Source organism: Dermochelys coriacea, chromosome 9 (assembly GCF_009764565.3).
Source record: "Dermochelys coriacea isolate rDerCor1 chromosome 9, rDerCor1.pri.v4, whole genome shotgun sequence".
NCBI classification, from domain to species: domain Eukaryota; kingdom Metazoa; phylum Chordata; order Testudines; family Dermochelyidae; genus Dermochelys; species Dermochelys coriacea.
The window spans coordinates 81,429,449-81,453,865 of NC_050076.1; the positions used below are offsets into that span (position 1 = coordinate 81,429,449).

The window sequence follows — 24,417 nt, forward strand, 5'->3', positions numbered from 1 at the left end:
TCCTTGCTTCCTCATACTCATGTTTCAGTAACACTGTTTTTTCCATTGATACGGATATACAAGTGTCAAAGCTATGGTAATGTGGCTTTATGACAACACAAGCCCTAACAGGGAGCACCACAAGAAGAGCATCTACCTCAGCATTTATTAATTAGTTCTCAGCAAATAAAAGGGGAGTTTCAGACATTTACAACTCTGGGGATATTACCTATTTGATTTAATAGTAAAATCCCCAATGACTGTTCCTTTCAGGAACAAGGACGTGTAGATTCTGTTGTGTCAGGGGTAAAGCATGGTCATTTGGTTTTAGCCCCAGCAGGGGGACTTGCCCTTTTCAACAGGTTACAAGCAAAAATCTATCAGTTGAGGGCAACTGAATTTATTGCCTTTAGTTTGTCTGGATATGCCAATTCTGTGAGTTAAATGGCAAAAAAATTGCCTCCTAACCAACCAAGTGATACAGGATTAACCACTTCTTGCAGTCATAAGCTGTGTTTCAACACAGTGGCCACTGGTCAATCAGCTAGGAAGGACACAAGCAGTTCCCCACCCCCTTAAATGTAGGGGGAAATTAAAAAAAAAAAAAAAGGAACTGCAAACTAAGAATGCTAAACCAGAAAGAAAATATTATGGGTGGCTCAAGTAATAGTCAAGTCCAGATATTTATGGCAGCATTTATTGCTAATGTTACTCACAACCTTGGGTAATAAGTCAAATCCTCTATTTTTGCCATTTCCTCTCTCATAAATAGAATCTTCATGCACACTCCCTTTGCTTTCCTGTGATAAAGTTTGTCTGAAGTTCCTGTGCCACTAGGGTTTGAAACTAAGCTCTTAAAAGAATTGCTTTTCAGAATGTGGACAGAGCAACTACTTGAAGCTTGTTCGTTTCTGCAAGTCACCCATCAGCCAAAAAACCCAGAAGGGGTGCAAACATCAGAATCTGGAAAGAGGACATTATATTTCCCCTCACCACACGTTCAACATGAGGCTCAGGAGAGCCAAATCCAGCTTGAAGTAGTTGCCATCATTTGTCTCTCATTACGAATATGAAAGGGGACAACGGTCTGAAAACAGACCAGATCTGGGTTTTTGGTGACATACATGCTGGGAATATACACAACTCTGTGTGCTTAGTATGGCCCTTGGACTTTAAGGAGTAAGAGCTGTACTTTCAGGGCACAAGATTAGGGCCAGGGACAGGGCCTATGTGAAATCACATAGGCTTCCTGCCTCTTAGGCAAGGGCCAGTCTGGAAAGGACCTGGGAATGGGAAGGGGCTCTTTGCCCCTGTCAGATGGAAGCTTTGACAGAGCCCCTGTAGGGCACAGGAGCTACCTCTGAAATCCTGGAAGAAGGGCTGACACCCTGGACACAGCAGCTACACCAGACCCTAAGGGGCAGCATAAGTGTTTTGGGTTGCATCATGCTGTTTTCAATCTGTTTCTAAAGTAATCAGGAGCCCTGAGGAAAGAAACTGAACTGTGCCATTTGGGGCACGATTTTACCTTCCCAGATGGGGGAGTGAAAAGGAGCTTGGCACACCAGTTTACAGTACTTGCTGATTGGGATAGATGCACAATAGTTGTCTCTGCTGACGCTATCCAAGCTAGACATAGCCACTTCAAGGAGATTTATATCTTGGGATCACAGAGAGGGTCATCTTCCATTTATGTGACCCAGTTCTCAGAAAAGATCACAAAGGAAGCTGGTGTGCCTGAAGAGCCATTATTGTCTACCACACTGCATGATCATACTGTGCACCCCCAGTCAATTCTCATTACAAATCAGAGTAATTCCCTCATGTACACTGAGCATGCTTAAGTGGATGTCCTTTAAGAGCTAGGATCAAAATGCAGGGAAGATAAAAATTGCTTGAGTACACACTAGGCAAGTCTCTTCAGATGTCCTTAAGCAGCCACTAATTAAATATTTTGAATGTTATTTTTCTATTTAAGTTGTCTCTTCAACACTTCCCTCCAGCTAATTAGGGATTTTTAATTTGCTTTGTTGATCTAGTGTATCATATACTCTCTCCATATCTAAGAAGGCATACATTTCAAACAAGCCTTCTAGATCACTAGAGACTCCCAGATTTCAATCTGGATTCAGTCAAACTAAGATTTCAGGATCCTAGTCTACTGCTCAGTGGGCCTCTGGCAAAATCACAACAGTAAACTATGAGCCACACATAAGCATGTGTTTTGATCTTGCCTATCAAGATCAAGGCAGGCTTGTAGGGTTTTGAAGACTGAAGTGCATTGGATGTGTGGAGATGAGTCCCACAGCACCCACCAATATTATGCTTTATTATACTGGATGGCTAATTCCAGCTTCATAAGTTAAAAAATCCAAAAATTAAGAAATTTAGGAAAAAGCTTCTCTAGTTGCAAAATTCCAGAACTTTTTTGGGGAGAAAAAATACATATGTGCATAAAATGTACACTCAGATGCTTTCACAGGTTTGGGGTGGAGGGGGAGCATACCATCCCTTCCTATATAATTCTAGAGTGTTTGTGTAAACCTTTTACAAAGTTTTCAACTAGTTAAATCTCTTGGTCAACAGAAGCAGTCACTTCTGGCAAGTTGTTGTATTTTATGGTCTTCATAGCTCAAAACAGTTGAAGACAATTGCCAGTACCAGACATCTAAATCAATGCCTAGGTGGGGCACACCAAGTACTTGTGCAGTTTCTCAGTATGCACTAGAACTGTCCTATAGCCAGATCTCTAGGAATTATGAACACATTTACTCACTGTGGGAGTGTGCCTGTCCAATCTATGAGGCATATCTCCAGATTTGTCTGCAGTGAGACCTAAAGTAAAGCTGTTGATCATTCTGAGATTCTCAGAATCTACTTAATCTTGAGAGAGTTAAATCTTCTAACTTGGTTTCTTTTAGGGTTTCATTCAGGACTCAGTCCATTCAAGGAAGGATTTCACTGAAGTTCCAGGAAGCATGAGGTTTGTTTTTTGGTTTTTTTTTTTTAAGTTTCCCCATCTTCATTTGCCTCCCACCCCATCCATTAATTTAAATTTGTATAATCCCAGAGTTATTTATGGTTTAATAAAACTGATTTGCAATACCAAACCTTACTTTTATAGGTTAGTGCCTGCCTACATATTAGGAAGATTGTCAAATGTTTGCATGGTTGTAACTACATTGAGACAGTCACACTGGTACAAGCCTCTAATGTAGGCAACTGAAGCAATGTAAGAATGAGACTTCACTGGTAGAGTACTCTGGTAAGTTACCAGAGTAAGGGGCATTGGTACTGCACTTAAAAAAAAGAAGCCCACCCACACCACACCCTGACTGGTGTAGCTACAAAATACTACATATGCTCCTAGTTACTTTCCAAAGGTATCCTGGTTTCATGTAAGAAATGCTTTCCAAGAACATTGAAGATGGAGCCATATTCAGACTTCAGATTGGTATTCTGGGCCTTTCATATTTCAGAAGATGGCAAGATTTGGGCATTTTAAGTAGCATCTGGATGCTCAGATCACTTAGATGCATGAAGTGATCATTTAGAAGGGCTTTTTTTAAAAAAAAGCACCCACACAGATTCTGGATTATAAAACTTATTAGAATGCCCACATTTGAAGAGCAGGCCCTCAGTACATCACGATCCAATTATGCAGTCTTTGAATGACAGGAGAAAGATTACACTGGTGTTTAAATATAGATGATCTGCCACCATATTAGGCCAGAATAGCCAAAAATAAGTAGTTACATCTTCCCCAACAATAAAAATATCCCTTGGACTATTTCAGTTATAGGAGTATTAAGCATCACATTCTGAAGTATGTTTCCCATTTTTTTTTATTAAAGTTTGGGGACCAGAAGTGTAAAGAGGGATGTGAATATCGAAACAGTGCTCCTGCTTAATACAATCCATTACCAGCTTGACTTGAGCATTGTACAGAGGAGTGCTGGTGTTGGTGGGTAGCTCTCTGTCAAAAGAAAGCTGGAGAAGTATAAAGCCAGCACCAAAAACACTTTAAAAAACTTGCAGGCATTGTATAGCATTTGCAAGATTCTTAGCATCCCCACACTCTGGAGAATCAGAATGCAAGGACAAAATTTGGTAACATTTAAGAAACACTGAACTACAACCCATTTTTTGGAACAAGTTTAAATAAGCAGGGTTATTAGCTTTTGGTTAAGTAGTGGGTAGAAATGGGGGAAGACTGATTAGACCATCTACTCCCTCTCCCTGCCAGTGCAGGGTTGTTCTCTACAGTAAATCTGCTACTACTTTCCACTCAATCTCTTTAGAGAAATTCACTCCTCCCCCAGGAAATTCCCAGCCACAACAATGGGGATCCCAATAAAGGGATCCACCTGCCAGTGGCCACATTACAGCAATTTTAAATACTAGCCTCTACAGCTAGGTTTCAATGTCCAACAGAAGATTGGATATCTACTTCTCCCTAGCAGTTGGCTTAAACAGCTGTATAGTACAAACTTAGAAGGGAAAAAAGAATACTTGCTCTTATAAAGACAGGTACATTGGGAAGAGGTTATATCACTTTAGTCACTGAAAGTTAGAAGTAGTTTATCCTGGTTCTGTAACTAATGGACTAAAAATTCTTTCCTTCCTACCTTCCTCTGAATTGTGGTGAGAGCCTAATTTTGATCAAAGGCTCAGAGGTTACTTAAAATACAAAGTGCGCATGGTTTGGGAGGAGGGTGTAGCGCTATAACGGTCTTTACAATAAAATGTTGCTGTAATCTGAGAACTGCTCTAACATTTCTGTAGAATGTCTCAGAAGATACAAGTAGGCTAGAATTGAAGATAATGGGATAGTTATGATGGAGAAGAGTTTTGAACATTGACAAAGCTACCTTCACTTTCAGGTCTGACTTGTCACTGTAGGCAAGAGAACCTCCGAGTTCCCTTCTGGGAGCATACAAATCAGGCTACCACCCCACTTCCCAAATGCCTTTTTCTACAGGCAACATGAACTACTTAGTGCCTTGAAGTATAGGCAATGAGGAATTCAGGGCAATACTTCAAGTTTGTAATCCACAGGTCCACATGCTTAGTAATATTTCAGAGGTTACTCAGACCCACCCAAGAGCATTAGCTGGCATCCTTACCCCATGCTGGAAGAAGATTAATCACTCAGTGCTGTCCTAGAGGACTCAAGGATCAGTCCAGCTGGTGAAGGTGCACCAAGAACTCCAGGGAAGTGTTGAGGCACCTTTTAAAAAGCAGGTAGATTTTCTCCCCACCACCACCCCCCTTTTAAAATGGGGTTATAAAATGTGACTAAAGCGGAGCTCATGACACTTAAGAACGTGGTGACTGCAACATTGCCCACCACCCCACTCAGAGAGAGAGAGAGGGACAGACCTTTCCCTTTTAGTGTTTTGTTTTGTTTTTTTTTTTTGCGCAAAGAGTATGGCACAATACCCAGAAGTTTGATGGTCACTATAAAAGTCCATTCTGGTAGTTAGAAGGAAGTCTCTCCCACAAGGAGGAGGGCCAAGACTGTTCCAAAACCCCTCCATAGGTGGGGGAGAGGAGAGAGAGAGAAACTCCCCCCCCCCCCCCACAACCACCTATAACTTTAGTCAGTTGGGATGGGGCCATAAAGGGAAATCCAGAACCAAAGCTAGTACAGAGAATAAGAAGTGGGGAAAAGCACCTGCTGCATGAGTCATTGTGAAGTCTCATGTTCATTCACTGTATTTGAACAAAATGCAACTTTTAAAGCAAAACAGATTTTGAATGGTTTAGACAGACTCACAACAAGCACATGCTATAGCATCACACAGGCACTCCATCTTAAAAACAAAGTTACAGCCTCCACAGCCAAAAGGTCTGCATTGCTTCCAAAACAGTACAGGGCTGTGCTTCTCCAATCAAGAGCCATGCTGATCACTGCTTTAGCATTACATAAAGATTCCAAAGTTTTTGCTATTAAAATGCCTTTCAGCCACTGAGGAAAGCGGGTATGCTGGGGTCTAGATTAACCCTCCAGACTGGGAATCAGGATTTCTGCACACCTAGAAGTAAGGGGCTCCTTTTCAATGTAGAGCATGGGGCTTTAACCATGTGATTGCACTAAAAAAGTCAGTGCAAGCTGCACTGCTAAAACCCTGTACTACTCTGGAAACAATCCTAGAGGGAAGTGGAAACATGTACAGATTTATCAGCTCAGTGTTTCAAAGCCCACAATGATCAGAGCTAGTGATTAAAAAAAAAAAAACACACACACCACTTTAGCTCAACTTGCAGGTTAAAGCAAGTCTAGCAAGTCTCATCTTTGTCTCCACTTGTCACAAAGTTAGACCTGTTACTCAAACTCCCACATCCCTTGTTAGAGGTTGAAGACTGAGCTCTGGCCTACCCCTAAAATTTAGATCCACCTAGCTACATTGCTGGAGGGAGGGGGGTGCAGGTTCTGAAAAATTCAGACCAAGCACCACTGTGAATTAACTATGTAGTACTGGCTAGTCAACAGAAGACTTAATCTGTCAACCTAGCTACTGCCACTTAGGTGGCTGTGTTACCTACAGTGACAGAAAAATCCCATCCATGGATGTAGAAAGTATCTACTCTATGGCACAATAGCTATAGCACTGCAGTGGTGTTTGGAGTGCAGACCTGTCCAAAGAAAATGAACTGGATAGCAGAGGCAGGCTGCTCAGTATCTGGCTATTTCCAATGAAAGTTAATCCCTTAATTTACTTCATACCAACAAAACAAAAAAAAAAGTTATTCAAAAAATTAGAACTCACCATGCTAAACTAGGGGCAAACAGTGCCCTTTCTAGGCCATATTCAAAAAAGCTTATATTAAAGAACATGAAGGCTTGATAAAGTTGAGCTCTATAAGTAAAGAAATAGCAATATTAGAATAAAGGCTGTGCATGCAAACCTACGAGTATGCAGGCACTGAGGCCCTTGCTTTTTTCAGACACCTTGCACTTAACTGGAACTATTAAGTCCTGAAAATCAGGAAGGAACAGCAATTAGTGCACCTACCAAGGTTTGTTTTGTTTTGTTTTAAAAAGCATATACCAGAGTTTGAAATATGAATACATGCTACAGTCCTTCCCCCCCTCCCCCGGGTCTTTTATTATTAAAATGTCCTAAAGGACCTGTTAAAAAAAAGTTACTCTATCCTTAAGCTATGGATGGTTTTCAAACTCCCAACAGGGCCAAATCAAAAACCATTCCAATTAAAACACTGAAGAGACATCTCCAAGGCAATTCTCTGATAAATATTGACTCTCTCCAGCCATTCTGGTACTTGACCTGTTTGAAGAGGCTGCTTAAGAGAAAGCTGAGCTAGCATTGCTATGATAGTCTCCCACACACAGAGTCCTATCCACATGCAGGTATCAAGCTAGAAACACTTCATCCCCAACAGTGGATATTCAGAAAACTTGCAAGTAACTGAAAGAGGGTGGTTGGAGAGAAATGCTTAGGCACCCTGAAATGTATTTCACTAGAGTTTCAGAGTAGCAGCCATGTTAGTCTGTATTTGCAAAAAAGAAGAGTATTGTGGCACCTTAGAGACTAAAATTTATCTGAGCATAAGTTTTCGTGAGCTACAGCTCACTTCATGGAATGCATCCAATGAAGTGAGCTGTAGCTCACGAAAGCTTATGCTCAAATACATCTGTTAGTCTCTAAGGTGCCACAAGTACTCCTTTTCTTTTTCACTAGAGTTTGTGAACACTACAGCAATAGCATTAAGTCAAAACCCATGTCCTAGTATCAGTTTAGGGGTATTGGGAGAAGGGGTTGCACAGGTGCACAGCACCAAGTTTACTTTGTTCATGGTCGCTGGCACAAGCTTCCTGTTTGGCAGAGTGTGGCCACTTGAGTATGTGTCATCCCTTTCAGAAAAAGGAAATATTTCAGCTAGAATGAAGACCACCTTTCACACTTATTTTTATGTACAGAAGCAAAATGCAGCTCTTAAGAGAAGGAGTAAAAAACACTCTCCATTTGTAAGTCAAACCTACTTGCTGAGTGGTTATGCTCATGACTAGTGAAGCTAGTTTATCATTGTGCAATTAAATTTAAGAACTCCACACCGGAATGTTTAAGTCATACAGAAAACATTCAACTTGTTTCACTGTAGGTGTAAGGAGACCACCAACACAGAGCTGAGACCAGTAGCTACAGGTTGCCCCTGAACAAGATGCACTGGTCCTTATTGACAGAATAAGCTATGCTTGGTTAACACCCATACAAAGAGCAAAATATAGCACTAATTCAGAAGGCTACACACATTACGTTTGTTAAAGCCAAAGTGACCCACACAGATAGGGGAGAGTTTGAAACATTGCAAGGATTGTGTGTCAAATTTCCCCATCTTAGTGATTTAGCATTGGTCAGTTATTTGCCATATTCAAAAAAATGTGGAGTATCTCAACCATTTCCAGTGTAAAGAAAGTTTTGGGGTCTGAGTAAGGAGTGGAGTTTGTTAGTATGTCACCTCCTCTTTGGTTGATTATGCTACAATTTTGGGGTGAACAGCATTTGGTCATTTGTCTAGTTATATTTTTATGTTATGGGAGAGGCACTTGTAGCTCAGGACAGGCACTTTAGCACACATGTTATAGAGCTAAAGAAAAAAAGGAACTTTTTCCTAAGAGGGTTATGAAAAATCCTAATCCAATCCTCTGGATGACATGGGGGCATGCAAATTGATGCACTATTTCTGATAGGACTTGCTTGAGGATGTTATCTCAAGTACAAGTGAAGTGCCAAAGGTTTAGTGCCAAGCCATAAGAGACAGTGAGGTGTATAAGGCATTACAATCTTTCCCTTTTTTAGAATTACTTAGCTGCAGTAACTGTAGAAAAGTTACCAGCGTACTACTGTAGACACTCGCACCACAGCAACTGGTACTACACCAAACGACAAACCAGACAGATGCCATGAAGACTTTCACAGACACCAATTCAAGAATTACAGGTTGAAATACAGAACTCCCAGTTTTATGTTCTTGAACAGCTCACTGAAAAGTTAAGCAATACGCTTTTAAAGAGGTTTTAAAAGATGAACATCCAAAACTGACAGCACATTGTAAGGCATATGGGCCACATGACAGCATGCTTCAGCTTAAAAAGGATACTTGTTTGTAAATCTCCATACTTCTTAGAAAATAAGTTCAGGTTTTTCATATTACCGATACCATCATAACTGATAAAAAAATATTACTCCCTGCTCATCAAGAGTTTGCCTGATGGAATTAACAGCTGCAAGATAAACCTAGAGTACTGAACTGGCCTTAACAGGTAAGAATATTTACAGTTCACAATCAGCCTCCACAAGCAAGTCTGCACAACCCTCAAATTGATACGAGACATTCAGATTTGCAGGACTGCAGGATAATTTCTATCATTTTCCAGTTTTAATGGGATGCCAGACCTTTGACAACATCTTTTGTGGAGCAGTCTTAAAGGCCAATACTTTAATCTAAAACAAGCAAAGCTGATCAAGTTATAGTCACAAATGACTATTCATCTTTTCTGTTCATGCATTGAGCCAGATTACTAGGAATGTTATTTATAAGTATTCACTGAATAGTTTATGTAAACAAGTTTCATCCTGTTTGCAAACTGTTCACTAACTATTGATTTGTGATCACTTAACATACAATAAAAGCTTCTTCTCCCTGACTAGACGACAGTTATCCTACAAACAGACCCATTTCACTGCTTTTGGCGACTATATTAGGGAATTAGTTTGGGCATTATTTTACCAGCCCTGTGAAGCTCATCAGGAGGGTCATGAGTCCTTCAGGACACACAGCAAAGCTATTGGATTAAGCTATGTTCCAATTACAGGGTTGATAAAAATCTAATCAATTACACATCATATCTTCAGAAGCTATAAGACTCATAATGTGCAGAAATCTAATCATTTCCTCTCACCTCACCCAATCCATTTTGGAAACATGTTACATAATACTGCCCACCCAGCCTCAAACTTGCTGATCCCTTAGTGCAGGAGTGCCCCCCCATCTGTGGCCCACCAGAGCATTTGATAAGAGCCAGAGCCTGCTTCAACACCATATACTAATCACAGATTCATTAGTTTTTTTGTCATCATGTTTACATCATTTTAGTTTACACAATTGTAAACAGACACTGCTGTACATAAACAGCCTAATACATATGAAACAAGTTGAAATGAATATAAATCAATACAGGTGACTTTAAATCTTATTAAAATATGTGGAATCTGTTTGGCCCACACAAGGTTGTGCTTAGGTTTGTGTGACCTTCCTGTGTAACAAGGTTGGGCACCACTGCCTTAGTGGAAATCCAGTCACATGTGCTGTAGTCAAAAATGGCTCTGAAAGGGAAACACCAGATTTAATGCCCTGGTTCTCAAATCCTTACAACTGCTACAGCAGACATTTATAAAACACAGTAAGTGTGAAGTGAGTCCTTAAACTGCAGCTAGCAAATAGTGATCTTGATGCAATTTTTCTTTTAAGTGAACACCTATCTGCACAACCAGTGAGCCTTACTGTCTCAATAGGTAACTTACTGTTGCCATATGAACAGTTTTACAAATCCAAGCTCTGCAGAATTCATCTCAATGTAAAGTCAGTCCAGACTGCTTTTTTAATCTATTTTCTTGATGAAGCTGGACTAAACCTCTTTGGAGTACTGCAACATGGAGGGAATTAAGAGCTATTAAATAGAACTGTTAGAATAGAAGATTCACCAAAATGTTTTGTTTTTTTTTTTAAATCCATCAGAAACTTTAACAACCCATGGCTGACTTTGTAATGCAAAATAGTAAAAGGTCTGTGCTAGTGCAAGATAGCCAGGTAGGATAAACAGAGTCTTTTCTACATGCTAACTACAATCTTATAATCAAGATTCCCCCCCCCCCCCCAACAATTGACAAAATTACAGAAAACAGTTGAGACAATTTCTTACACTGTTATTTGTTTTTCCAATAGCTGCAGATTATTGCAATAAAATTGAATATTCCATTAACCTGATCTTGATCACTGAAATACATCTGATACCTTACCAACTGGTATAATACCCACTTTGTTAAAATGTATTTAAAGTAATCCTTGAAGGATCTATTTTGTAGTTAAACTGATGAACTGTTCATTCAGTAACAGTATTTTTCATGTCAAAGTTACTTACACATTTTAAATGCCCCATCATTGTATTATGAACCCCCCTGATAAAATTAAGACTTTGATAGTAAGTTTTATCTCTACAAAGTACTGTATTCTGCATCTATCCTTTCGATTAACACTCAATTGGACAGTTGCTTAAATTTTGTTTTCATGAGGTGTGTTCACCAGCAGCTCTGTCTCAGCAAGAAGAGCTTAATGAGGGCTGTGCTAAACTGTATCTGATAAGCCAGTTATCTATTTCCTTCAGAGACCAGAGTCAAAACTCATCTGGATATTGCACACAGATTGAATGTAAAAAAAAAAAAAAAAAGAGTGCTTGCATTATAGGACATAGTAGTTTAACTTAAGAGCTCATTGATCTGCACTTTTCCTGAACCTCTAAGTAGTCAAAGCATCCTGAACACAGATAAGTTTTACTTGAATTTAAAGGAAAACTGCAGGAACTTTCTAGAAGTGCACTGAAGTTTGTCTAGTTTCACTATAGATTCTTTAAGTACCTCTAATACCACTTTATTAATAATTTTTAAAATCCACACACCCCCCAGTGTGAGATACAAGGATATTAAGTAGAGGAATTTTCCTGTTGTGAAAGTATACCCAGGCAAAAGACTGGACTGCAGACTTTTACAATACTAATGACTGTCATTTACATGCTGGGTGCAGAAAAATCTGTGTCAAGATTTAGTAGAGAAAAATGGAGAGATGAAAATACTTTGTGAATTTTTGCAGCTTCCATTTTCCAGCCTGCTCCAGACAGACCTAAAACATATTTATATAATTTTAAAAGGGCAGATTCTGGAATTGCTCCAATTGCCATGCCAAGCATCATCATTGGGTTAATCTAAATTCTTGTCGGTGTTGCTACCTATATAGGTAGCATAATTATTATGCTATAGTTCTGCTGGTCTACATGAGCAAATTGACAAGCCCTAGAACAGACAATAAAATTAAGGGACCAAATTCATTCTTTGTGTAAAAAAAGTTATATTGAGATGAATTTGGCACAGCTTTTCATGCATTATTATTATGCCACATGAAACCATAAAGTTTCTTTAAAACTGATACATGACTGATGAGACTATACTCACCACTAGATTTTTCCTATATTGAATAATTTCCTCAAATTAACGAGACCTTCCTATTCAGAGGAAAGAGAGCAGTGATTCATAGGGGTAAAGCAAGAGGGAGGATAAGAGAGGTTGGGTTAGTGATGTTCAGAGTCAGACAAGAGACATGTCTCATAGCTTCAGGGAATAATTTAGTTTGTTTTTGGAACAGAATTAAGAGCTTTCACTAAAGTATGCATAGGATCTCAATGAGATATTCCAAATTGTTGCTTACTAAGGGTCTGCAACAAGCAAAGGGTCTGTGTCATTTACCAAATTTATAGTCCTGTCTGTATTTTGTGGGATTCACAGGATACTGCATTACTGAAGTTAAACCCAGGTCTCTTAGCACATTGTACCTCTGTTCCAGTGATGCCAGTTTTGATGCCTTGTTTCTCCTCTTCCACCCTCCCCAACAGTCTTCATGCTTTCTTTCCCCACAACTCCTCACTGATCTGCACAGCAACTTACTTCTCCATTCAAATTGCTCCTCTTAAATTACCCAATTACTAACGGCTAGTGGAAGAAGCAGCTGGATACTGCCAGACACTCCCTTCCCCACCCTTCAGACACTTGTCCTACAAAATGACAGGTTTCAGAGTAGCAGCTGTGTTAGTCTGTATTCACAAAAAGAAAAGGAGTACTTGTGGCACCTTAGAGACTAACAAATTTATTTGAGCATAAGCTTGTGAGCTACAGCAGCCGATGAAGTGAGCTGTAGCTCACGAAAGCTTATGCTCAAATAAATTTGTTAGTCTCTAAGGTGCCACAAGTACTCCTTTTCTTTTTGTCCTACAAAGTAAGCTTCTCAGGACAGTGATTGTTTTCTTACAGGTTTGTATGACAACTAGTACAATTTTGGGTGTGTGGCTGTAATTTAGGTCTGCAGATACCTGCAGGAGTCATCCCATTGTCCTCAAAAGATCCAGATTGGTATTTAGTCAGCTTGTACCTTGAAGTTTAAAAGACCAAACCAGGATGGCCATTATGACACCCAAATTTGTGGGTAATAGAGGTATCTAGGCGAAGACAGACTAAAGTATCCTATGGCTGGACAGTAAGACAGCATACGTTGGATCTCCTCCACAAGATGTTACAGCTACACATGGGGGGGGGGCAGAAGGGGGAGTTTCAAAGCCTAAAAACCCTTGCTTAATTTCAGTTACTAAAATTCAGAACAGTTGCAGCCGATTCTCTTCCTCCTCCTCTCTAGAGCTATGGTTTTATTATCACCAAGCCTGTCAATGACCTATTTTCTACAAATATTTGGCAGTGGAGGTGGAAGATACCTTAAGTATTATAGCAAAAAGAGAATCAGCTTTATACACCCCAGACCATTCAGCAATTCTACAGTTGAAGTCAGTTTTCAATAAGGTATAAGCCACAGAAGTGCTTTTGTGAAACAACTCACAATAAAAAAAAAAAAAACCAAGCATCAAGCTTAAACCTCAGGTTGCTTTAGAAGTACTAGTTCACTGTAAAAATTAATACAAGCCATTAATAGGTCATTTAGTAGATCTAATCCACAGGTCTTCTGTTGTTCTAACACATCCCTTAGGAAAAAGCAAGCCACTAAATTGGCATGAATTATTCCTGGGTGGGGGGTTTTGTGGGGTTTTTTGTGTGTGCACTAACACTGCTACAGAGGCCCCCTGAAGAGTTTGGCACACCACATTAAAAGCAAGCATGTGAATGAGGTACTTCTTGGAGGCAAGGAGAGAGAGCCTTAGGTAATGTACAGGATATGTCTACATAGCAACTAGATTGGCATGGGCCAGCCATAGGTGTCAACTCTGGCTGTGGGACTGTTCCACTGCTGAGTAGACTTCTGGGTTCAGACTGGAGCTCAGGCTCTAGGACCCTGCAAGGCAGGAAAATCCAGGTGCTTGGGCTCCAGCCCATGCTCGGAAGTCTATACAGCAATGAAACAGCCCCACACCCCCGAGCCTAAGTCAACTGGCACAGGCCAGCCAAGAGCATTAGTAGCTGTGTAGACATCCCCACAGAGTTGAGAGAATCTTGGAGCCATTCTCCAAGCAGGCCGCACTGTAACCTTCAGTGCTATGATTAAACTCAAATAGCAGCTTTATTGTGTAAAAATCAGGGAGGCCCTTGCCCTGCACAGAGAAAGAAAAAAAAAAAAAAAAGTCAGCCAAATAAGGCCGTTTGAGTGGTACCAAACCAGGAAAGGGACTAGGAGATGACGTTCAGAGGAAGCCTTAGTCATCAGCTTCCTTCAGAAGCTGGAGTGGAGCCAGAAGGCACCTCTCAGACATCAAATCTCAGAGAAGAATGTCAGTCAGTTGAGAGCAGAGACGCTCAGATCCCATCAGCTCATGATGAAAAAGCAGTTTTAAAAATAAGTCACAACAGGCTAATAAGGAGTCCCTCCTTTACTTTAGAAAGTTTTGGCTAACTAGCTGTACTTCCTGCTAGTTGCACAGGGCTAAGTGAGCTATGCCGAGCTGCGCAGCAAGATTTTGCTTCACAACATTATACATGAGATAACTGAAACGGAGAGCTTCCTCTTGAGGCAGCTGTGCCATTTCCTGTCAAAAAGGAGTCCTTATTAAGTCATTTTAAGCAGGGATTTTTTTTTTTATTTTTTTTTAAACCAGACTGTTCTTTACCTTCAGAGGGGATTAATCAGACACATATGAAGAGGAAACAGTCAGCATGACAGAGAAAGCACTTCAACCCCTGCTGCTCCAAGGAAGGAATTGCCTGCAATTCAATTGCAAAAGATACTCTGGTGTTTGAGAGAGGTGCTGGATTAGCAATCCTGGGGAATTAAGTGTTCTGTTTCTCCACAGAATTATGGTATGAATAGCAGCTGTGAAAGCATAGCCATGTGCCTTTTTAAGTATGCTTCAACACTGATCTAGCTATTATTTTCTTAGAGAACCTAGAATAGTCTCTGTGGTAGCCAAAGTCCAGAAGTGCGGGGGGGGAAGGGGGGTTCAGGCTCTGGCTGTTCAATTTTTTGCCACTTCTATGGAGGCTAAGAGGATCAGTTATAGTGGTGATTTGCCAGGTGGAAACTTGACCAAGAAGTGAACAAAGACCATGAATGTATTTCAAAAATCAGCTACGAAGAGATGTTAGTGATAACTTTTGGTCACTACCCAGAAGGGTCAGGCCTAAAATTCTTCTTTTGCACTGAGGTTCTCCACATGACATGGCCAGCCAGATACTCCCCCTTCTGAAAAGGGAACCCTTTTGGCTAGCATAAGGACAAAATGCTGTAGGGAAGTTAGATGTGCAGCAAAATGTAACTTTAATTGGTTTGGTCATTTTGGGGATTGGATTTGCCACAAAAACCCCAAACCAATTTATTCAGTTTCAGACTTTTGGGGATTTAGAAGAAAGCTCTTAGAATTCTACTACTCCCTCCTCTTCTAATCCCAGCCTGCCAAAGAGGAGACACAGGATTTTGTTTTAAAGATGATTTTTCCAAGTCATCTGATGGTACTAGGCTAGCCCACTACTAAAGAGAAAAAAAACACATTAAGTAGTCCCCCTTTTGTTAGTCTCAACCAAGAATTCGCACTCCCACAACCAGACAGATCATTCTAAAACAAAAACAAAAAAAACAATGTTTAAGCACTCAGGCAGAGGCTGAGGTTGTAAGGGAAACTTGCCCTGCCACTGGCTTGTGTGTAGAAAAAATGCACCAAAACTTAAGCAAATCAATGTTATTTTACCAGTCAAATGGATTTTGTAACCCCATGTATTATTTAAATGCCAGAGTCCAGAACAGGGGTGGCCAACCTGTGGCTCTGGAGCCACACACGGCTTTTCAGAAGTTAATATGCAGCTCCTTGTATATGCACCGACTCCAGGGCTGGAGCTACAGGTGCCAATTTTCCAATGTGCTGGGGGTGCTCACTGCTCAACCCGACTCTGCCATAGGCCCTGCCCCCACTCCAACCCTTCCCATCCCCTCTTCTGAGCCTGCCATGCCTTTGCTCCCCACCCCCCAGAGGCTCCTGCACACCATGAAACAGTGATCAGGAGATGCGGGGAAGAGGCGGAGGTGCTGATTGGCAGAGCTGCCAGTGAGTGGGAGGCACTGGGAGAAGCTGATGGCAGGCTGCTGACTTATGACTGTGGCTCTTTGGCAATGTAATTGGTAAATTCTGGCTCCGTCTCAAGCTCAGGTTGGCCACCCCCAGTCCAGAAAATCTTAGTTAGCTAATTAGCCTCTCTCAGTTTGTATGGCAACTTCCAACATGTGTGTGTCTTCCATTCTATGGATCTGACAAAGTGGGCTGTAGCCCATGAAAGCTTATGCTGCAATAAATTTGTTAGTCTAAGGTGCCATAAGTACTCCTGCTCTATGGAATACTGTTTCCAGTCCATTCAGCTCACTCCACTGTGCATAGGTGTAACTGCACATTATATAAGAGATACAATACAGAATGCAAATATTCCTGCAGCACCAAGAAACCATGATAACTGCTGTTCCAAAGTGATTAACATTTCAGAGATTGCTGATCTGCAAAATAATCAGCCCTTTTGTCATTTGACCATTTACCTTCCACTTCTTTTGCCCATCACAAGTATTACAGGGGTTTTGGGTAATAAAGTCTCATTAATTGAGACATTTTAGTCAGAGTGTTTGATTTTAGCCCCATTTAAAAATTCTAAAATACAACAAATTTCTTAATACACCACTATTTCCAGATAATCAATGTTGGTCATTTTGATGGAAGAGATGCAATGGGACAGGAAGGGAGAAGGGAATTTTCAGTAAGCCAGAAAACAATTCTGTCTGCCACAGGAGTTTGTTACTCTACCAAAACAAATTAATTCTATACTGGTATGGTACCATACCTGAATATGTTGTTTTGATGTAGCCAGTCATAACCCAATACAGTTTGAAGTACAGAAATGAGGAAGCATTTGAAATTCCCAGATGCCTCAGGTAACCCAATAGATTTCCCTGAAAAGGAAGTTCTTTGGAGGCTCTCAGTGCAACCTTTTCATTTTAGTCCCTCTCAGATTGTCTCTCTGCTCTGCAGCCAACAGATTGCAACTTGAGTTTGCATAACAAGCTAGTCATTCAGGCAGCTATGCTAGATCAATGCTTAGACAGTATCTTTTCAAGTTAGACAAGATTTCCAAGTCCTATAAGGAGCCTCAGAATGGAAACACTTTTGTTCTCTATTAGTTAAGACAGAAGACAAGATATTTGGGATGCCTTGAATGTTCCTTGGCAACATATCAGGATTTGAATCCAGTTCTCTGGTGGTGCAGAGAATTTGCCCATTATAATTCGACAGGCATTTCATATGGTTGCGTCTCACTGGACCCCCAAAGTCAAGTCTTAGAGTAAATTCTGTAGCTGTATAAAGTAAGTCAGCACATGTATAACACTGTATGCAGTTACTGTATCATTAAGATTTGAATGATTGTCCTAGAGCAAGAAAATTCAGTGATTCAAAGAATGTTAGAGAAACTTGGTGAGTATTGTTTGGAAAGGAGGCAGCAAGAGAAAACAAAGTATATACAATATTGGAGAATAGCAAGGGAAGAAGCCACAAGGATAAGAGTGATAAGTCAAGGACCACCAGTTTAAACCAAAAAAGGAACACAGGCCATTATAAGGAACTTAAGTAGCAGTTTTGTTATACTGGATTAGTAGGAATACAGAATAGTGAACCAAAGACCACAACATTACTCTCTTCAGGGGAAAAAAAAAAAAAAGTCTTAAACTGACAAATCAGTAGAGTGGTGAAAATGTTCCCCCCGTTTTTTTTTTTTATTATTAAAAAGCTTCCATGTTTCTCCAATTAGATTTTCTTTGCATGGACTTTTCGGTTAGAGAGCGCTAAAGGGCCAATACTCTAGAGACGCCATCTAACAGCCAGCAACATTTAAGTGCTGCTAACATAAAAAGCAGATGAGCACTAGCCCAGGCCTTGCTTATAAGATGTTTTGGCCTAGTCTACAAAAGCCACTGCTCTGTGAAAGGCCAGTTCTGGCCAATCCCATTTCCCTATGGTGTAAATGAGGCTGTAGAGTGATTAAGAACTGAGCTGTTTAAGGCACAGTGATGATGAGCAACAACTTTTAAGTGGCCAAACTGTATTTACAGGGTAAGACAGAATCAAACATCCAAAGGTAAAAATATTTCATGTGGGACTGATGCTTTTATTGGTCACACTGGACCTAGTAATCCACTGAAAGTAAATCAGAGCTAGTTTATTTGACCTTCACTTGTAAATGGAAAAAAATGACAGTAAGTCTAACTCTATGTCCCCATTTAATAGAAACACAAGAAAATATTAACTATGAAGCAGTCCTTACCCCACAGGCAAGCTTTTTTTTTTTTTAAATAGCTAAGTTATTAAATGAGGTTTGGAACCAGCTTTCAGTGACAGCTCACTCACCTCAATTAGGTTCTGGAACACAGTGTAGTGTTCAGCTCTACTAAGCATGAAATGGTTAGGGTGAAAGACAGGAGCACTAGCCACTCACAGCGAGACCAGCTCCCACTCTTGGCCAATAAGCACTCAAGGCTCAAACAAAGGGGAAGAGACTTCAGTGCTTAGGATGACTTGGGGAAAGCCTTTAAACAGTCAACCATCTCCTTCTAATATGTGGAAACAAAGTATATAGCCTACTCTTTCATGTAATCCTTAACTGCATACATCATGCAGATCTTTCAGAACAAGGAACAATGGTGAGCCAGAGTGAAACAAAGTTAAAAGCAACACCTGTTTAAGATAGTTCTCTAAATTCAGCTGTGAAGCCACATGCAGTTTTCCCCAAGAAAGAGTCTGGCAGGATTAGCAGACATTTTCACAATGGACTTTCTACATATCCTGTATAAACACCAATGCGCCGCCCGCCCCCCCCCCCCCCACCCATGCCCCTTAACAAATCTTCTTGGGACCAGCCCTTGGGAGCCATTTCCCTCCCTTAATCTAAAATGTGCTGACTGCTTGACAAAGAGCCTATGTACATCTCAAAGGTCACAGGTAGCACTAGCTCAAGGGTTAACAGAGTGGAGCTTTCCTTTCTATTAATGGTGCACCAAAGTTTTATGCCACTTGGCCAAGTCTGAAAAGTGATGGAATGGCTGAAGGAAGAGTGATTTCTATCTAGCTCTGTTAAATTTTAGCCTGGCCGGTAGATGCTTAAAAAAAACTGTAATAGTTTTTGCTGCTTAGACCAAACAGTGACCACACTGGCACATTTTCTGATAGTCTGGTGAAATTCTATCAACTTTTTCCTGCCCTGCCAGAAGTGTTCACTTAAACATTTGCTCCAACTGGCTCCTCCACGATGGATTTATTTTTGTGATGGGACTCATACTACAGCTATGTCTAACTACTTAGGAGGTTTCACCCATGTTTGACCAGGATTTGAAGGAAGAGAGTAGCTCATATTTTACTCTTTGAATTTCAGCCATTTTGTATAAAAAAAATTAAGAATGACTACTAGTAGTGTACTACTTTCATCAAGAGAAGTGGTTACATAGATTTGCCTTCATTTCCTGTGAGCCTCAGCTTGAAAATGCTTGAACTACAATTTCTCTGCAGGGCAGGATGAAGTGCCATTTTATTTTAGGTCTGCAATTATAACAGACAGGCCAGGAAACAGGAGGGAAGCTGGCTACTTGCTATTGCCTCGTTCCAATGAGCCCACAGTTCTGCACTTTGGTAGTAGCTAGGTGCATGTTTAAACAGCGCGCTTCTAAATCTGCTTTAGCATCTGAAGTTATAACATACAGCAGATATAACATACTACAATGAAGTGCTTGGAGTTTCATATCTGCATCTATTTGAATTGCTCTGAAAATAGAACCAAGCCCCCGGGCAAAGAGGGGAAAGCAACAGATTGAACATATGAACTCAATCTAGGGAGTGAGAGATTCTGAAATTGCAACAGGCACTTTATTACAACATGGCACATAAATCTGGATACAGCTTGTTTGCAGGGTAACCATACCCATCAAGAACTCCTGCAGTATGATAAAAGTACTTCAACCCAAGTCACATTATCTTCAAAAGTTCAGAGTAGTTTCATTAGATACAGGTACTTGGCATGTTTTCCTATGCTTAAAAAAGGGCTGTTGGTTTTTTTAACTGTAGTTTGTAGATTAACTGGACAAAGTTTTAACTACAGGAAAATCTTCAGACCCACAAGTTTGGCCCTTCCATTTTCCAATAATGGAAAATTAGTACCAATTCTGAGACCAAGCAAGAGAAATTAAAAATGGAAAAAAAAAACTCATCCTTCTTATTCATCATTAAACTCCTACTACAAAAAGAAAGGGAGTCAAGTATGGACTTGACAAAACTTTCTCAAGCACTTGGTTCTCTGTAGCCAAGAAATACTTTTGAATCAAGTTGGGACAAGGCTCCCTAGCAACTCAGTCAAACAGAGACTTTAATTAGGAGTTAAAGACACCAACCCCTATGTTCTTTGTGGCTGAGATGTAGCCATACTGGGAGTTATGAGAGTACCTCCTATATGCATTTTTAACTTTCCATACTTCGATTTTAAAGAGGTCAGTACATTTGTACTCAGGAAAATATACACTCATAAGATGACCCCCGCAGCATAGAAAGGCTTGTAAACTTGTGCAGACTGAATAAGGCCCCGTCAATGGTGGAGGCAGATAGGAGGGGAAAAAAAGTCTGATTCAGAAAAGAGAACACAGTGTAAAAAGAATGAATGCTTAGTTTCAGGATGAGAATTGCACAACTGCGCAATTAGTCAGCCAGCCACCTCCACCCAGGGAAGCCAGAAGCAAGTCTCAGGGCCGATTTCCACCCCCCCCCCCCCCCATTGACAGTCATCTCACAGTTCGCAGCTCATCCAATGGAAGCTGGGCCAACACAGCGCAGCTCTTCTGAAGATTCACTCCTCCTTCATTTACATGGCAGGCGCTCCCTCCCCTCCCCCCGCTGTTCTGGGAAGTCTGAGTAGCACGACAAACCCCCCCCGGGGGGGGGGAAATGGGGGCATTTACTCCCCCTCCAATTAACCCTTTTAACCACTCTTGTGCTCCCCGAGTTTGGCGGGCAGGGGTTGGATAGCAAATGAACCCACCCGGCAGGAACCCGCACATGCTCCACCGGGGCTTCCCACAGCCCTACCCACGTTTCAGCTCGTGTCCCCGCCTCAGAGGAGCCCCTCCCGCCCAGGAATGGGATCCTGCACGGGAGACCCAGAAGCTCGGCCCGGCCGCCGGTCCCGCTAAGCGGCTGGCCAGCGAGTTCGGCCCGGAATCAATCCCGGGACGGGGCGGGGCGGGGCAGGGCAGCAGCCACGGCTACAAGATTTCGGCCACACCTTTCCCCCCCCCACCCCCCCAGCCCCGGTTGCAGACAGTGCATCGGGCCCAGAGGACCCCCCCCCCCGAAGTTTAACTGAAGAGGGCGAGTTGCTTTAACCCCCCCCCCCCCATACGGGCCAGCGGTGGTGAAATCCCCGCAGCGAGAAGGGAAATGCCGAGCCTAACCCGGCCGGGGAGGCAGGGCTCGGCAAGGGGGGGGGGGAGGAAAGGGGTGGGGCCTGCCCTGCACCCCCCCCAGGAGACCCGTCTCCGCTCCCCCTCCCGAGCCCCCAGCCCCGCCCACGCAGCGCCCCCCCCCGCCCTGGCCCCGGGCGCCCGCCAGAGCCCCGCGGGGAAGGGCTGCAGAGGGAGCGGCCCGCAGGGGCAGAGCGGAGACGGCTGCTTCCGTTCGCCGCCCCCCCAGCAGCTGCGAGCCCCCTCCCCAGCCCGGCGGGGCGAGCCCAGCGCCCGGGGGCACCCACCGTCTTAGGCATCTTCCCGGCGGGCTGGGCTGGGCTGGGCACGGCGCTCTCGGCTCCTCCGCTCCGGCTGCTGCTGCTGCTGCTGCTGCTGCTGCGGGCTCCGCGCTTCCTGCTAACGGGACTCGTCTGCCTCTCCCGCGGCGACGCAAACCCCACCCCGGAGCTGCGGCCCCGCCGCCCGCCTTTATTCTGGGCTGGAGCTGCCGAGCCCCCGCCCCTGGCTGCCTCCCCCGGCTGGCGCTGCCTGCGCCCCGCGGCCGGCCCGGACAGGCAGCCCGCGGCCCCCCAGCACCCCACAAGCCGTGTGTGTGTCTCCCTGGCCCTCCCCGATCCCCTCGGCTGCCGCCTGCTCCCCAAATCCCTCCATGAACCGCTGCCTGATCCCCGTCTCCTCGCCCCCCAACCGTGCCCCACGTCCCCTGCCCCAATCCCCCTTCTGCCCCCACACTCTTGCGTGTCCCCCTGCCGCAAGCTCCGTGTCCCCCCAAAACCCTAGCGTGTTCCCCTGCCCCCAATCCACCTTCTGCCCCCACACCCCCTGTGTCCACCTGCCCCAATCCCCGTATGCTCCCACACCCTGTCCCTCTGCCCCACCCCCCTTCTGCCCCCAACACCCTCATGTGTCCCCCTGCCCCCAATCCCCCTTCTGCCCCCACACCCCTGCAAGTCTCCGTGACTCTGTCTGCCCCAATCCCACTCCTATCCCCACACCCCTGCGTGTCCCTCAGCCCCAGTCCCCATCTGCCCCCACATCCGTGCATGTCCCTCTGCCCATCCTCCCTGTTACTCCCACACCCATGTGTGTTCCCCTGCCCCAGTCCCCCATCTGCCACAAAACCCTCATGTCCCCCTGCCCCCAATCCCCCCTCTGTGCCCCACACCTCCACGGGTTCCCCTGCGCCAGTCCCCATCTGCCCCCCACACCCCAGCGTGTCCCTCAGCCCCAATCCCTTCTTGACTGCCCCCACATCCTTGCATGTCCCTCCACCCCGGTCCTCTCTGTGTGACCCCCACACCCCTGTGTGTCCATCTGTCCCAGTCCTTCCTGTGACCCCATATGTTCCCCACTCCTACATCTCTTCACTGTGTCCCCCTGCCCCCACATCTCCCACACACACTCCAGTGTTCCCCAGTCTCATATTTCATCACATCTCCTGAGTGACCCCTTCTTTGGATCTGCATCCTTTCCTTGTAGATCCCCATCCCCCAGCTCTCCCTAAATGTCTACCCATTTCATCTTAATCCCTTCAAGTGCTTCTATCCTAACACCATATCCCCTTATTGCATCCCTCCCCACACACATCCTTCCAACCTCCTTTCCAATGACAGAAGGCCTTCAGTCTGTGTTCATCCTCCCCATAAATCTCCTCGGCATACCCTCACTAAAACCCTTTGATGTCCCATTCCCCCCACAAGTTTCCTGAATCTCTCCTTCCTTCATTAAAGCCCCACATCTCTGTTTTCCATACACATTCCTCCATCTCTCCTTCCCTACTTTCCCCAGTCTTGCCTTGCCTACACTAGAGAACTGAATCAATTCTAATTGAACCTTTGTTTTAATATTTATTTATTTAGGAAGCTTTAACAAGTTTACAAATCCTTGCCATATAAATGTGAGAAACCAAACAAACATTACAACAGTTAGCTTTTGTTTAAAGAGACATTATGTAGGAATATAATCATCAGATCTTTCTATTTAACAAGGCATTAAAGAGCGAGCATCATAACAACTTATAATATGTTGCTTCTAATGATTTTATTAACTTGAGTGAAGTCTCTATATAAACATATTTAACAGACCAGACATAAACATTATCAAATGTTAATATTCAAAAAAAAATTGGACAGGTGTGCTGGGTTTTTTTTGCAGGTGAATGTACTTTGAATACTGAATAAAACTTAACCAGATATCTAAGTTTATTTAACAATAAAACATAGAATCAAGCGATATCAAGTATAAGGAATAAAGACAGAAAAGGTTGCAAGCAAACAAAAACTAAAAATATACTACTCGGACTAAAACTTTATTTCAGCAGGGTACAATCTTTGCCTAACCAGGTTTCTCATTAAACTCAGTTCCCAGGGACTGTAGCCCTCTTAGCTGAAGGATCCAAAATTCTGTGATTTCAAGAGCTCTGGCTCCATTAGTCCCCCAAGTGATAGATAACTCAAATGTCTTTTGCCCCCCTTTTGTCACCCTAAAGTACTGTCTTTGTTTCAAGAGCCAGGGAGGCTTCCTGCTGTTCTTCCCATCCTATGGACTTCCCATCCCCTGCTGATTCGTATGTAAATGGGGCTTCCATTGTTTTGATTCCACACTGCTTACATTATACTGGAGACAGGTAGCTAGCTGCCTTCCCTCCTGTCTGAGAGAAAACCTGTTTCTTTCTGTGTT

General features: G+C 42.9%; 1 protein-coding gene across 1 annotated transcript in view; it reads right to left on the reverse strand.

Annotated features, from left to right (window-relative positions):
* Window positions 1–22,194, reverse strand: part of MSN (moesin) — a 75,122-nt gene extending 52,928 nt beyond the window's left edge. Inside the window, exon 1 of the mRNA XM_038416027.2 lies at window positions 22,023–22,194. Coding sequence (XP_038271955.1) covers window positions 22,023–22,034 — 12 coding nt within the window. The 5' untranslated portion in view covers window positions 22,035–22,194. The remainder of the gene's footprint in view (window positions 1–22,022) is intronic.
* Window positions 22,195–24,417: the final 2,223 nt, after the last annotated feature.